Below are 17190 nucleotides of genomic sequence, written 5' to 3'. Positions count from 1 at the left end.
AGGTTCTACTTGTGTTTTATCTTCTGATCTTGTTTTTCCAACTCCGTTTGCAGCTCTTTAAAAGTTTGATAAATTTATGGTGTCCATTTAAATGTTATGATTAAAACACAGTAATTCTAAGCTCCAGTGTCATTCCTCTTTCTTTAACAGTTCTGGACAGTAAAGCAATAGACCTTATGAATGCACTAATGAGGCTCAATCAGATCAGGCCTGGGCTTCAGTATAAGCTCTTATCTCAGTCTGGCCCTGTTCATGCCCCTGTCTTCACAATGTCTGTAGACGTGGATGGTACAACATATGAAGCCTCAGGACCATCTAAGAAAACAGCAAAACTTCATGTAGCAGTGAAGGTATGATACTTATTTTACTTGTCAATGATTGTTTTATTATGTTATAAATAATTGAATGCCTACTTTCCAATAGCAAATTAATAGAAAATATCAGGATTTTAAAGAGAATATAGACATCACTTCTGGACCACATTCTTTTTTTTGTTTGTTTGTTTATAAAAATATGTGTAAATTTTACAGAATTTGGAAAACAGAAATATATGTCCTTGAATTCCTGACTCCTTAGATGGTGGTGGGGGGTTTCTATTAAAGACACATCATAGAAGAATATCAAATAAAAAGCAAGAAGAACTCAGTTAACTCCACAGGAGCCTTGGCAACACAGTGGCAGGCACATTAAGTGGTAGAGATTAGTGACCAGTTTCTCATTCCTGTTCCAGTCCTTTTTTCTAACAGTCCCTCACAAAATAATCCTTTAGGGACTAGGCAGTTACTTTCTTTGAAAAGCATCCGTATCATTTTATGGTAACCAGCTAGAAGGGAAGTAATAGGCTCTTTGATGAGACTCTGGGAACCATCAGATGTCTACCATTTAAAGCCAGGGTTATTATTTTTGAATGAGAACTATGGGATAGAGTGTGTTTTCACTCAGTCCTGGCCCCAGTCTTCAAGGATATCATCTTTCTCAGTTTCAGTCCCCTTCTAGAAGGTAAAAAGTAAGGTTATACTTCACTTTATAGGTTACTTTGTTTCCAGGAGTAATCTTGCGATTTTTTAGCTCTATTAATATACATAATAAGTTTGATTTGTTTGCCCTACACTTGAATATTCAAACATTTTTGGCAAACCAGCTTGTTTGTTGTATATTTTAGCCTTAACACTGATCTCCAAACAATTTAGCTCCAGAGATCTGGTAACATCTTACTTTTATGTTCATACTTATATAGATTTCTTTTAAATTTATTTTACTTCTATGGTTAATAATTTTAGATTATACTCAAAAATTTTTAGATTATGGCTGAATTTGAAATTTTTGTTATAATATTATAAATTTATTGAAATATGTCACCATAATAAGTAAATAAATGAATTGGTAAGTGAGAAAAGGGAAGAAAAGAGTATTATAGAATTCACTCAAACTATTTTAGCTTTCTTTGCTAAAGTAGGAAAGCTGCATGCCTTTACTTTTTTTTGGAGTTAACCAATAAAATTTACTTGTCACTTTTGGCTTTTTTCCCCCTCAGGTGGGGGGGTTAATGTTTTGCAGTCAACACTAAAATATAGTAGTTTGTACACATGTAACATTTCTCAAGCTTTCCACATAACAATTCAGCCCTCTCTGGGTCCTCCTCTGCCATCATGTTCCAGGACCATAACCCCCCCTCCCATCCCAGAGTCTTTTACTTTGGTGCACTTTTGGCTTTTGATTTATAGCTGGTGTTACCTAGTGTCAATTCCAGTTGTCTTACAGATAAGATTTTCCCAGGGACTGTGTATTTGCAGAGCTCTGGCAGTGGAGAATGTTTTCTTTATTAAATATACACAAGGATATAACCAAATGATGTTAGTACAGATTACTACCTAAATACTTTCAGAACATACAATTTTTTTTAAGGGTGGTGAGAAGCTCTTGGCTTTATTCCCAATGACTCTCATGAATTTATGACTTGAATTCTTCAATAGAATGCCAGATTCCCCATGTAAATTCACCAAATTTATTTCAAGTTTTTGATATAGACTTCTACTTGCTCACTTTTTGCCTAGAATATTGCTATTTTATTTATATGGACTGAATGCTTTATATAATATGCCATTGTTTAAAAGAGTTGGGCTGCCCAGCATCTCATTTTCATGACTACCATAGCAATCTCTTTAAGATATCTATTAGGTATAATTGAGATAGTAAAGATTTAAAATGTTGCTTTTTCACACCAACAACATAAAACATTAATTAAAAGCTGAAACAAATATAGGAGGAATCTTTAGGAACCTGTATCTGTATCTTTTTATTTTATTTTTTTTTAATTTTATTTTATTGATAGAAACAACCATACTCAAGAGGGAAGTGGGTCATAGAGGAGGAGAGAAACAGAGAGACACCTGCAACATTGCTTCACCACTCGCAAAGCTTTTCCCCTGCAGGTGGGGACCAAGGGGTTTGAACCTGTCTCCTTGGGCATTGTTTACTTATGCTTTTTCTTGTTTCCTAATGTGTGCTTGTATGGCTATGAACTTCCCTCTCAGTACTGCCTTAGCTGTGTCCCAAATATTTTGATAGTTTGTTTTGAGAGTTCATTTTCATTGAACTCTCGAAACATTTTGATTTCTTCCTTTATTTCCTCTTTGACCCAATAGTTGTTAAGTAGTGTACTGTTCTACTTGGGCATTGTAACATGTGCACTCAACCAGGTACACCACCATCTAGCCCCTGTATCTATATCTTCTGTGATAATATTAACTGACAGTTTGTCGTTAACTTGTTTGAAAGAGACTTATAAAAATATATTCCTTTGTGTACATCTGAAAATCAGTATAACCTTGAAAGAGGTATTGAAATGTAGGTTTGCAAGTGTGTTCACACACGTGAACATACTTACTGTTCTGAACGATGTATTTTTAAAATGTTTGAGAAATGTCAAACATTGAATGGAAAGTCATCTTGTCTGAAGAATAAACATAGACATTTCTTTCAAGTTTTGATAGTAGTTTCTCTTAAAGGCAAGGAAATCTATGGTAAAAAGCTTGAGATATTATAATTAATAGACAAATTGATCCAAAGGTAAAAACAAAGTCTTGGTCCTTTTTCTGCTCTGTATTGAGGCAAGTGAATCAAACTTCCTATTTTACAAGTTTAAAAAAATTAAGAATTATAAAAATTATTCCAGTGTGCTATTTTACTTTTTCCCTCACCTACTTGCTTGTGCTATTTATTTTTCAAATTCTCACCTCCAAATTCAATGAACGTGGCTCAACTTCAGATTTGCATTTCTGGCAGTTAGGGGTAGCTCACTCAGTAGGACATGTATCTTGTCATTGTAAATGCTGGGTTCAAGCTCTAGCATTATGGACATATCATAGTGACTTCCCTCCATCTAAAGTAAAAAAGAATGAAAAAATTGGCCTGTGAGTAGTGAAATTGTTCATGTGCAGGACTTTAGTGCTATAAAAACCATATTTACATTTCTGTCATATTCTATTCAAATCTAATTACTTTCAGAAAATTTTAATAATTATCCAATGATGTCCTGGTAGATAAAACTTGATTAACCCGAAATACCAGATGGTCTCACTTACAGGTGTACAGAAAGGGAAAACACAAAGTGAAACTTGGACTGTGTGGGGCATATTGCACCATAGCAAAGGACTTTGGGGAAAGAGGGTGGGTGAAGGTGGTGAGGAGAATCTTGGGGTTCTATTGCGTGGTGATGGAAAAGAACCTAAGTAGTGGCTGAGAGTGTACTGCAGAGAACTTGCATGGGGAGATGAGAGATTAAACCCATATGCCAACAACTGTGCTCTGTTGCCATCGGCGCCACTCCCCCCCCAAAAAATGGATAAAATAAATTTTACTTAAGCAAGTATTTCGTCTTGAAAGGTGTTTCATGGATTCAGATATTTTGGAAGAAAAATGTTAGTCTCAGTTTTTAGTTAGTCTGTACTGCTTAATTGCTCTCTGGTGTTTGAATAAAACTGAGTTTCAGTGTAATTTGTACAGGTATTGCAGGCAATGGGATATCCAACAGGCTTTGATGCAGATATTGAATGTATGAGTTCTGATGAAAAATCAGATAATGAAGGCAAAAATGAAACAGTGTCTTCAAATTCAAGCAATAATACTGGAAATTCTACAACTGAAACCTCCAGTACCTTAGAGGTATGCTTATATATCGTTTTCCTTTGGAAATGAATAAATGTTTATTAGAGGAATTGAAAGATTCAAAAGGTGGATAGAAATCTAAAAAACATATAAGCACATATACATTTTCCAGAAGGAACCATTCATAATATTTTGATTTATTTCTATCCAGCTTTCCCCCCCATAGATGTATTTTATTACTGAGAGAGAGGGGGAGGTCAGACCAGATCAACACTCTGGTATATTTGTCAGGGATCAAACTCAGGACCTCATGCTTGAGGATCTAGCACTTGATCCATTATGCCACCTCCCAGACCACTAGGAGCCTTTTTTTTTTTTATGAGTATTTTTTTTAATTAGTGCAGCCTGGAATGTTCCTAGCAGTGACCGCAGAATGCAAGCTCAGCCCTACAGGGATGCAGAGGTAACATGGGCTCCTGTGCTGATTCCATAGTCAGCAGATCAAATTGATGGGGTTTACAGTGAACAAGATTTATATACTTTTCCCATATTTTGGAGCTACCCTCTTCCCTGATACAGCTTTCTAGTCCTTTTTCCAACTGTGACACCATCTCCACAGGCAATACCTTGGGTCTGTGAGTATTTTTATGAAGGAAATGATACTTTCATGCAGTTTTTTTTCATTTAACTCTAAAAATAAAAACATAACTATTATGCTCAACACATTAATGCACCCTAATTTAACTAACATTCCTTTTTTTGCTGGTCAGTGGGACTTGTTGCCAGTATTTTATAATTATGATGTATCAAGAATATCAATAATAACTGAACAGTGATAAACCAATAATTTAGAGGAGAAAATCCAGGATTATTTCATGTTAAATTAAACTGTAGAGGGCAGTAGATTATCACTGAGTTGTTCCAGCCTGATATAGTTTTTATTGAGACCCTGAATAAGCTTTAACCTATGAGATGATTGCCACAGGTAATAGAATGGGATGAGGCCAAGTATTAAGTATATATGGCATATTTGTGAGTTAATGGTGCCTTGTGTTTTTGTACTCTCCTTAAGGAAACGGTTTGTTTCTTTTGTTTTTTGCTTTGCATTGTTTCTAAGCTACCTATTGAGAGAGATAGAATATCAGAGCATCGGGAGTCAGGCGGTAGCACAGTGGGTTAAGCACACGTGGCGCGAAGTGCAAGTACCAGTGTGAGTACCCCGGTTCAAGCTCCCGGCTCCCCACCTGCAGGGGAGTCGCTTTACAGGTGTTGAAACAGGTCTGCAGGTGTCTATCTCTTCCCCTCTCTGTCTTCCCCTCTTCTCTCCATTTCTCTCTGTCCTATCTAACAACGATGACATCAATAACAGTAACTACAACAATAAAATAAGGGGGACAAAAGAGAAAATAAATATTTAAAAAATAAAAAAATTAAAGCATCACTCTGCCACATGCAATGTCCTGCCACTCTACTTATACACCACCTCCCTGGGCTGCAGAGAAACAACTATAAAGTAACAGATCTTACATAAATATATTTTAATTTTTTCATTTATAAGGAGTATGCATTAAGAATTTAGTGAACTCGGTTTTTTTTCCTGATTCATAGCCCCCACTTTAATATCTGCTTACTACAAAATGCTAGCAATAGTGTGTCCAGAACTTTAAGATGCTCTCAGGTGAAAATAACAATATGTTTATACCTAGTTAGAATGTAATCTGGTAAGTACCACGATTGCAAAATCAATGTAATAATGCAAAATCTTGAGTAACTGATTGTGTACCTCACACTCATGTTAAATTAAAAGGAGTAAAATAAGAAATAAGATTTACATGGTGAGTAGGATTTGCTATGTGGGGATGAAGTAGGGAAATAGGAATTCTAGGCCAAAGAAATAGGAGCTATTGATAATCTGAGAGTTTTGAAATAAATATTTGAGAAGTGCTAGGTGGGCCAGTATAAAGGGGATATAATGGGTATAGAGACCTGCAAAAGATATTCCTGGCTCTTCATGTGATACTGTAGAGGATAGGAGATTTGGCACCCAGCTCTTGAGATGATTGTCATTCATTAAGTGCCAGTCACAGACTGGAGAAAGGTGTTTTGCTGGCAGAGTTCTAAACACTAAGAGATGAACAAACACCTTAAATATGAAGCTCAGAATATTGAGTTCTAAAGGAATTGCGAAGGGAAGATAAGCAGTGTGGACTACATGCATAGCCATATAAGTACATGAAGACTGTGGTAGTGATTACACCTATACTTTGCTTCTGTACAATGTATTAGTAGGAGAGGCTAAGGGGAAGAAAACCGATTTTGATTTAAAATGGTAGTAACTATTTAGATATGTCATAGTTTATGTCTTGACTCTTTTATAATGATGATTATACATCTGGAAAACAGTGTGAGCACCACAGACCTAGTTTCAAAAACTACTCACTACCTTTTACAGATGAGAGTGGAAATTTGAAATATATAGATTGTGAAAATTATTCCAAAAGTTATTTTTGTTGCAAAAACTCAGGAATGCTAAATATTTTTATTTTATCAGAGCAGTGCTCAACTCTGGTTTATGGTGGTGCTGGGGATTAAACCTGGGACCTCAGAGCCTCAGGCATGAAAGTCATTTGCATAACCTTTATGCTATCTATCTCTCCAGCCCCTGAGAATTCTAATTAAATATGTCTTTTAAAATTGTACAATATTTCACTTCTATTGCATTAACTAAATCAGAGTATTTTATTAAGATCGTTTGTTGGGGGTTAGCAGAATGGCTTATCTGGATAGTGTGTCAGCTTTGCCAAGCACATGACTCATTCAAGTTCTGTAGGCTGCTTTGGTGCTTTGGTGTCATTCTCTGAAAAATTCAACTTAGCTGCAAAGGGAGGTAGCTCACATGGCAGGACATGCCTTACATGGACAGGTCCCTGGGTTCAAGTCCTGGTACCACATGATAGCACCATAGACAGCATTGTGGTAGGAGATAGGGGGTGAGATTCCCTGGGTAGAACATTGGTGCTATGGTATTCTTCACTCTTTCTTGTTTCTCTAGAATATAAAGAATGAAAAAAATTTAGTACAGAAGTGGTGATATAATATGTGCCACAAGAAAATGAAGAATATTATATTTGTAATCATTCTTTTGGGTACTCATTTATTTGTTTTGTTTGTTTGTTTGTTTTTGAGCAGCTACTGTGGTGGAAGTCAGCATGATCTCCAACCTCTAAAATAATTCAATAATTTGGCCTTTTCTTTCTCAAAATTAAATTTGTAGTGTCTTATGAATTGCTGGTTTTGGTGTCCTCATACTTCATTTGACCTTCACATTCTCACATGAAATGCTTTTCTTTTTTCTAATCGTACCCTTCAAAGTGACTTCTACAATGAAAATCTAGCTATGCATTTTTCAATATTAATATTTCAGTGACTCCCTATTGCCCATGATAAAGTGAAAGCTCATTTACATAACATAAAGTCCTTTATGTTTTGACTCCCTCGAGGTATTTCTAAGTGGGTTCTGCCTTCCTCTCCTCACTTCCTGTGTAAAGGACTGTTTAAGACAAATTAACTTGCACTTCCCAAACAAATGTTCTTTTCTTGAGCCTTTGCATTGCTGTTTCTTCTGTTTACAATGCTTTTCTTGTTTTTCTCTTTATGATGGTTTGGTATAAAGAGGAAGGTGAGAAATGCATGTTTTATTTCCAGCAAAACTGCCCTGATTGCTCTAGAAAATTATGTTTCTAGTGTGTTCTCACAATGGACGTCTCTTGTATAATAAACCTTTACAGTGATTATACCTGTCCTTCCCACTGTACTGCAGCTTCTTAAGGATAATGCATCCCTATTTTTGTTACCTTTAAATTTCAGAATATACATTCTGCAGCCTACTAGGAACTAGCCTACTATTGTTACTTTAGATGCCCTTAAATGTTTTTAGGAAGACTGAAAGGTGTGTCTCATCTACCAAGTGAGTTATTTCTTTCTAACCCTATAGATGAAAAACAGTGAGTGCTTAGGTATTATGTGAATTTCAGCTTGTTAGTCATTTAGAGTACTATTTTTACATCATGAGCACCACAGGCCAGACCCTACAATGCCATATAACAGTAAGAGTACCTTACCATTAATCTCTTGAATACTCATCTATTGTAACAGTTTTGTTTCACAGATAGGTTAACCAGATGACTGACTTTATTTTTATTTTTTAATTTCTTTTAAATTTCTTTATTGGGGGATTAATGTTTTATTATTTTTTTAAAGAATTTATTTATTCATGAGAAAGCCAGTAGGAGAGAAAGAACCAGACATCACTCTGGTACGTGTGCTACTGTGGATCGAACTCAGGACCTCATAGTTGAGAATCCAATGCCCTATCCACTGCGCCACCTCCTGGACCACTATTTTTTATTTTATTAGTGATTTAATGCTGATTTCCAAAATTATGAGATAACTGGTACAATTCCATACCGTTCCCACCACAAGAGTTCTCTGTCCCCATTCCCTCCATTAGAAACTGTTCTCTCAAGATCACAGATACGGGTTGACTATTATTTCTATAACTGCCTATCTATTTTTATTGGCTGTAGAGTTCTCATACTTATTTTACGTATTTTTGCTATTCCTATACTATTCCTATATGGAGGTGATCACATGTCCTTGCTCCTAATAGTCTAAATAAGTAAATTTTTAAAAATCGAGCTTTCTGTTCAACAGAGACATAGTATATATGTATGCTAATAGACCTAATACTAGTGCCAGGAGATAGCCCATCCAGTAAAGCATACATTTTATCATGTGCATGGGCCTGAGTTTGAGCTCCTACAACTACATGGGAGCGCCTGCACCTGGGAAGCTTCATAAATGTAGATCCAGGCTATGTCTCCCTCTCCCCGCTACACACTCCCCCTCCTTTCATGTATTTGTCTGAAATTAAAATGGGTATGGTCAGGGTTGGTGGATAGGAATCTGCCAAGAGCAGTAGAATTTTGTAGGTACAAAACCCAGCAGATTAAAAAAAGGAAGGGGGCAGGAGGTGGTGCAGTGGATAAAGCATTGGACTTTCAAGCATGAGGTCCCAAGTTTGATCCCCAGCTTTGCATGTGCCAGAGTGATACTTAAATTGTCTCTTTACCCCCTTCTTTCTTACTAATAAAGCTCTTGGGTTGGTGGTGGGAGGGACTTTATACCCATTATCTTTCTCAATTGAACCTTCTTTTAGGTAAGAACTCAGGGCCCTATTCTCACAGCAAGTGGTAAAAACCCTGTAATGGAGCTCAATGAAAAAAGAAGAGGTCTTAAATATGAACTCATCTCAGAAACTGGTGGAAGCCATGACAAACGCTTTGTAATGGAGGTATGTACCTAGATACAAGCCAACTTAATTTTTCTCCTTAAAGGGATAAGCTTGAGCTTGTGTGTCAAATGCTTTAGACTGCATCACCTCTTGTTGTCATTATTTGACCTTTGCTATTTTCTGTGTTATGATATACTTAAATGAAAACTACATAGAAGTACTGCATATGATAACCATAGAGTGTTCTTGGTTTTAGGTAGAAGTAGATGGACAGAAATTCAGAGGTGCAGGTCCAAATAAGAAAGTGGCAAAGGCAAGTGCAGCTTTAGCTGCCCTGGAGAAGCTTTTTTCTGGACCCAATGCAGCAAATAATAAGAAAAAGAAGATAATTCCTCAGGTATGAGTTGTGCATCAAGTCTTTGAAATATATTACTAGAATTTAATTTTCATTTCATTTAGCTTTTTCTTCCTTTCTTTTTCTTTCTTTCTTTCTTTTTTTTTTTTTTTGATTATTTATTATTTGAGAGAAAGAACCAGACATCACTCTGATAACATGTGCTGCTGGGGATCAAACTTGGGACCTCAGGGTTGAGAATCCAATGCTTTATTCTCTGCACTACCTCCTGACCACAGCTTTTTCTGAAGTTGTTTCTTTTTCTTGAATTTGGTAGTCTTTTTTTTGGATTTAGTTTATAAATATCACAAATATGATCAGTTTCCCTATCTCATGGTTTCTGTAGGCAAATTATATATTTAAAGAGTGGTAGTTAGTATTATTTGAGTGGAGCTGGGATATAGCTCCAGCAGTAGAGCACATGCTCACTTTATTGTGCACAGGGATCTGGTTTTGAGCCTCAGCACCTCATGGGAGTACTCTGGATGGCACCAGGAACAGTTACTTACGCATATAATAGAATTTGCACTGGAGTATTTCTTATCTCTGTCTCTTTATCTAAAATTCTTTAAAAAATGAAAAAGTTGTTTAGGAGCAATGGAATCATTCATACAAACTGGACACGCGCAGGCGCACACATAATTTGAGAGTTGTCAAGCCATTTTTAGTGAGGCACTGTAAAACTTGGGTATGTTAGTGCTGCTAAAGACACAGTATCGTAGCAAAGCATTTAGACAAGGTGGCATTCTGGAGCTGGGCAGTGGCGCACCAGGCTAAGAATATGTAGTACTATGTGCAAGGACCCAGCTTCAAGCCCTATTGCAGCAGGGACACTTCATGAACAGTGAAGCAGTGCAACAAATTATCCTCTTCCTCTTTGCCTCTCTACCACAGTTTCTGGCTGTCTCTATCCTAATAATAGCATAAAATTTTTAGATTTTAAAAGTACAGTTTTTCTAAGGGGCCAGGCACCGACACACCTTGTTGAGCATATATGTTACCATGTGCAAGGACCTGGGTTCAAGCCCTTGTTCCCCATCTGCAGGGGAAAAGGTTCACAAATGGTGAAACAGTGGGGTGTGTGTGTGTGTGTGTGTGTGTGTGTGTGTGTGTGTATCTCCCTCTCCCCTCTCCATTTCTGTCCTATCAGAGAAAGAAATTTTTTTCTGGACATGTACCATATGCATTATTTTGAGGGGTAAAAAGTTATATTAAAAACCGTGAGTCATGTTTTCTCATGCGAAGAGTGCTAGTATTTTAATATCTATATTATATGATTGAAAAAAAGGAAAATGTTTAGACTAGTGGAAAGAAGATTCTGAATTAAAGTTCTGTTTAAGTTTCTTTTTCATGTTCTAAGTCCATTATAGGAAACTAGAGTTGATCTCATTTTACAGTTGAGGAAAAGGAAGACCAAGGACACAAAAGTGTTGATGTTTAGAAATACAGCTAATTGATGGTAGAAGTCCTTGTGGTTTGAGTTTTTTTTTTTCGCCCCCCTCAGGCCAAAGGAGAAGTTGTAATTTCCCATGCATGATTAAGCTCTTTTCTACCACTCACTCTAGCCATAGAAATTATCTGATGAGGAATGAAAGGATGATGATTTTTCTGTCTCAGTTCAGTGTGTGCCTGCACTACTGGAGTTGTCTGAAATACTGTTAACTTTGTCAAACAATAAGTTCTGAATCTCTGCTCTTCCTTCCCTGCACCTTAGATGTTATAGGGAATTTGAGTAGTTTCTAGCTTGAATTTTTATTGCATCCTTATATAAAAAATAAACATAATACAGGTAAATATCTTGAGTTTCCTTAAAATTTCAGTTTTGTTTGTCAGCCACTATTAACGCTCTGACTTACCTATTCTTGTTTGTAATTTATTCTACTAGTTTTGTATCTAGATTTTCTCAGTTCTTTCTTTTTTTAATTTTTATTTATTCCCTTTTGTTGCCCTTGTTTTTTATTGTTGTAGTTATTGTTTTTATTGATGCCATTGTTATTGGATAGGACAGAGAGAAATGGAGAGAGGAGGAAAGACAGGGGGAGAGAAAGATAGACACCTGCAGACCTGCTTCACCACCTGTGAAGCGACTCCCTGCAGGCAGGGAGCCAGGGGCTCGAACCGGGATCCTTATACTGGTCCTTGTGCTTTGCACCACCTGCACTTAACCTGCTGTACTGCCGCCCGACTCCCTCAGTTGTTCTTTCTATTCCTAAGTAAGGAGAACAGTATGATGATTACTTTCTCATTTTACAGTTAGTGGAGAACTCCAAAAACAGAGAGATAATGTAATTTTACCAGAGCCCCATGTCATTTTAGAGTGAGAAGAGACTTTCAGTGTGGCGTTATTGGATTGGAACTAGAGCCTGATTAATGTGTAATTCTGCTGTTCTTTGCCATCTTTCATTTGGATAGAGACAAAGTAAGGGAGTGATACCACAACACCAGAGCTTTCTCCATTGCCATAATACAGGCACCCTACTCAGTGAGCTCTCTTTCTGATCCTTGAAGTGGTTTTTATTTAATGATTGGTAAATCATACAAACACAGACTCAAAGAAATTACATCACCTTCCTAAAATCTCAGTTACTTAGAGCAGGAACAATGACATCCACATCTTTGTCTTCTTGTCTTGGTCTAGGTCAGTTTTGTTTTATACTCCATTCAGATGCTTGGCAAAATGTAGGTGGTTTGCTGTATTTATTTTATTTTATTTTATTTTATTTTGTCTGTGGAAAGACAAATTAATTTGACCTAGGTGTCAAAAGTCTATAATTACTTCAGTCAGTCCTAAAATGGCTTTGGATGTAATTTGACCACTGACATTTAAATGTAGAAATTGAGTTCTTTCTGAGTAACCATTTAGGGAAAAAGAAGCTTTGTTTCATGTTTCTAAGTTCCCGACATTCTCCAGAACAACTATGAAAAGTAGCTATCATTTTCGTTACACAGGTGATAAGAGCTCAGGATCACAGACAGCTTACTGTCCCTTCTACAGGCTCAAATTTCTGAGTTAATACATTGCAGAAGTGATAATATTGGGTTGTCAGGAAAGTCATGGCATTTTTTCTGTGCAAAAATGCATCATGACAACCCAATAGTTTGCAATTCTCTCAGTAATGAAAATGTATTATTTTTAATAGGCAAAAGGAGTTGTGAATACAGCTGTATCCGCAGCAGTCCAAGCTGTTCGGGGCAGAGGAAGAGGAACTCTAACAAGGGGAGCTTTTGTTGGGGCTACAGCTGCTCCTGGCTATATAGCTCCAGGTATAGTATAACCATTTAGAGTTCTGCTTCCTTTTCTGGGCCAGAGTTCATATAACAGTGTCTGCTTTGTTTTCTAGGATTATACAATTTCTAAGTAGATAAATAGCATGGTAGATAAGATGGTTGTGCACAGAAATTCAAACAACAAAAAAATACTGAGTGACTAGAGACTTCTTGAAGCGAGGTGACAGTGGAGAAACATTGTACTTTATTGAGGAGAAATCTTTTGACAATTAGAAATGTAAAAGGTGTTAGATTGAGAGGTTGACACTTGAGCAGGGTTTATCCAATGTGGACATAGAGAATAGGTTGGCAATAGCAAGAGAGGAAAACTGCTGTTAAGAGGTTGCTATGGTGGGGAGTTGGGCGGTAGCACAGTGTTTTAAGCGCAGGTGGTGCAAAGCGCAAGGACCAGCGTAAGGATCCCATTTCAAGCCCCTGCTCCCCACCTGCAGGGGTGGGGGGGTCTCTTCACAAGCGGTGAAGCAGGTCTGCAGGTGTCTGTCTTTCTCTTTCCCTCTCTGTCTTACCCTCCTCTATCCATTTCTCTCTATCCTATCCAATAACAACAACAATAAAACAAGGGCAACAAAAGGGAATAAATAAATATTTTTTAAAGGTTTTTATGGTGAATTCTAGCATTATTGACATTTCTTTTTAATGTAGTGTTGAGAAATAAACCAAAGGCCTTGTATACATGATACTGCCATGTAAATTCCCCAGCCTAGCTTTTTTTTTTTTTTTAACTCTATACAGGTATTCCTCACTGAGTCACTGGATTCTGTTCCTAAAAGCTAGTTGATAAACAGGGACATGCCTCTTACCCTTATTTCAGACATAACATACCGTACTGGCAGAGAGTTTCTCAACCATCTCTAGATAGTTTAATGTCACACTTGCATCATTATGACATTTAAAAATGTATATTCGGGGAGTCGGGTGGTAGCGCAGCGGGTTAAGCGCAAGTGGCTCAAAGCGCAAAGACCAGTATAAGATCCCGGTTCAAGCCCCCGGCTCCCCACCTGCAGGGGAGTCGCTTCACAAGTGGTGAAGCAGGTCTGCAGCTGTCTATCTTTCTCTCCCCCTCTCTGTCTTCCCCTCCTCTCTCCATTTCTCTCTGGGCTACCCAATGACCGCAACAATAATAACTACAACAATAAAATAACAAGGGCAACAAAAGGGAATAAATATTTTTTAAAAGTTTATTCAGTAGTGTGCTGTATATTGCACTATAATAAAAAATCCAGGATATGTACTGTGAGGTACACAATAAAGGATATATATGTATATATGTATGTATATATTAGTATAGTGTACATCAACTGACTACAGAAATGAGATAAACTGTGCTGCCATTTTCCATGAACAAAACATATATCACCCTTACACCAACTCATCGGAGAGCTGACTGTAATACCATGCTAATAAATATGTAGGTCACTGTGAGAACTAGCAGTATGTAGAGAGAGACATCAAAAGACAGCTTCCCCATTAATGGAGTTCTCTTTGATGTTGTCCATGGGGTGTTAGAAATTGGACCCAGGACCTCCTGAATGATTAAGGTATATATTTTTTACCTACTGAGCTATCTCCTAGCCTGGATTACTGCCACTTCTTTAACTAAATGTTTGGGAACCATTAAAAGCTTATAAAAAGTACCAAAATGATGCTTATTTTATTCAGTGTTTACTAAACATCAAATTTAATAGTTCAATTTTTCAGGTGAGGAAAGTAACATTTAGGGAGTTAAGGCAAGTAATCCATTATAAGATAGTAGATAACAGAGATTTGAATGTAGATGAGATGGTTGTAAGTCCAGAGTTTATATTCTTTATATTTTATCACATGATTTGAAAAAGAAATGGGGAAAGATACCCTCTCTTAAACTTCTGGTCTAATTCTTATGTCATTTTTGGTGATCGATGTACAGCTGTCTCATTAAAAACAAGTTCTCTGTAATATTGAAAGTATGGAACTTTTAACTTGAAAAGTAAACCACTTGTTGGTCAAGGTGAAATTGTCAGAAGGATTAGGTTTTAGCCCAGTTATAATGTAACACTCCTTAAAAGTTTGCTTAGATATTTTTTTTTCCTAAGAAAGAATTATAATAGAATATTCGGGAAGTTTCATAGAGGTCACAGACTTTGCAATCTATCCTGGTAGGGTCACAACTAGAAGGTGTGTCCTATAAAGAGTATACTTGCTTTTTCATATATTGTGTGGCAGACATAGATTTTACTTTCATGCAACTTAGGGCCTAAAGGTGAGATGTATTAGTCAGGTAATCACAATTACATGAGAAAATTATAATGAAAGAATGACATGTTGCTGTGAGAGGATGCAACAAAGAAATCCGGTCAGTCATAACAACAGAAAGCAAAGAAATACTGAGCTAGTCTTTTGGGTCTTTAAGTGCTTCTCTGAAATTGAAATGAGCTTTGAAGAATGAGTTAGGAGTTAAAGAAGACTAAGCACAAGAGTGTTACACATGGGGAACAGCATGTGAGACCATGTGGTGCTGGTGGTATGGATTGTGCTTCATTTGAAGAACTAAAGAAACCCAAAATGTCAGCAGTGTGGAGAGCATTGGAGACAGTAGATAGGAAATGATTTAAAGAAAAGCTGCGATCATTCCCTGCCCTGGAAGCTATAGTTTGGACTTTTGTCTTGGAATCCTGTGAGCAGTGGGAAGTCATGAAGAATTTCAAGGAGAAAAGTGACAGAATAAAACTTTATTTATTATTAAATTTTATTAGTGACAATATTGATTTACAAAATAACAAGGTATAATTCTGTACCATTCCCACCACCAGAATTCTGTGTCCTCATTCCCTCCATTGGAAGCTACAGTAGTTCTCCCAAGTTTGCAGATATGGGTTGACCATTGTTTCTATAACTGTCTGTCTATATTTATATGTATATATTTGCACACGCACACGCACTATGGTCCTGTCCTGTCTTACCTTCCAAGTCACACCCACACCTATTACTATTTCCAAATGTCCTTCCTCTTTTCCTGTTCTCTCTCAGGGTCCTAACGGAGTTCAGAGCCCTCTGGTTATCTTCTATTATTTCTCCATCTCTGAGAGTATGGACTATCAAAATTTACTTATGGGCATCATTCTGTAAAACGTGAGGAATGGGTTATAGGGATAGCGGTAGGCATGACAGGACAAGTGAGCATTTTTGCAAAGTAATAGCCCAGGAGAGACGGTGTGTGTTCTTTGTACTTGATTTTTGTCTTTGTGACAACATGAGCCTTTAACATAGATATCAGTGGTAATGCCATTTTCACAAACATTAATTAGGAGACCCTGTAGTAGGGCTGGAATTCAGATATCAAGTAGATGTGAACCTTGTCTTTGAGGTCACAACATGACCTATGTGCCCTTCTTAATGATAGTAGGGGTTCTGTTACTGCTTGCTGAAAGAGATCTAGAAAGTTCTGTTTCTAATACTGAAATTTAGTAATTAGAGTGGTTCTAGGTATACTTTTATTCAACAAACCTTATGTAGGGAATGGCTCTATATGCCAGACATTCTGTCTGGTTTGAGTGATGCACAGTGATCTCTGCCATTTTAGCAGGGAGCACAATCAACAAACCAGTCTGTAACAATGTAGTGTGGTAAAGCACAGTCAGAAACGGGATATTCTAGTAGGTTTGGAGAGTCTTGTAGGCCATGGTAGAAAGCTTCTGTTCTAAGCAGGGTTAGATTGACTCTCATTCCTCTAGCATGTAAAAGTCCTCCGGGCCTGTGAGCTGAACCAATGCCCATTTTCCTTTGCCCTGTACTGATCTGCTTTCTTCTTTGCATTAGGCTATGGAACCCCTTATGGTTACAGCACAGCTGCCCCTGCCTATGGTATGTACAACATCTTACTAATTTCTCTTGTTAGCCATTCTCTCACAACAGTACAAAGCACAGTTTCTATCTAGGGTTTCTGTAAATGACTTGAAGGATCTCAGACCTCTTTATTCTAGTGACCCAACTTAAATTCCCTTTGAAAATGCCACAACCTTGTGGTTCTTGGTTTGGTTGGAGTTGCTCTTCTCTGCTTTGCCTGATTGAAGGACTGCTTGTTATAATTGCCTGTTTCTGACCATACTGAAAGTAAATATTTTAAGTAGTT

The 17190-nt window shown here is 37.1% G+C and overlaps 1 protein-coding gene across 4 annotated transcripts in view; it reads left to right on the top strand.

Annotated features, from left to right (window-relative positions):
* STRBP (spermatid perinuclear RNA binding protein) overlaps positions 1–17190 on the top strand; it is a 144505-nt gene that overhangs the window by 108763 nt on the left and 18552 nt on the right. For all 4 annotated transcript variants that reach the window (XM_060200124.1, XM_060200125.1, XM_060200122.1 and 1 more), the window contains 6 exons: positions 151–350; positions 4006–4164; positions 9326–9460; positions 9657–9797; positions 12935–13058; positions 16878–16922. In XM_060200124.1, the coding sequence (XP_060056107.1) occupies positions 151–350; positions 4006–4164; positions 9326–9460; positions 9657–9797; positions 12935–13058; positions 16878–16922 (804 nt within the window). The remainder of the gene's footprint in view (positions 1–150; positions 351–4005; positions 4165–9325; positions 9461–9656; positions 9798–12934; positions 13059–16877; positions 16923–17190) is intronic.

The sequence above is a fragment of the Erinaceus europaeus genome, chromosome 10 (genome assembly GCF_950295315.1).
Source record: "Erinaceus europaeus chromosome 10, mEriEur2.1, whole genome shotgun sequence".
Classification (NCBI taxonomy): Eukaryota; Metazoa; Chordata; class Mammalia; order Eulipotyphla; family Erinaceidae; genus Erinaceus; species Erinaceus europaeus.
This window is presented reverse-complemented; position numbering and strand designations above follow the sequence as displayed.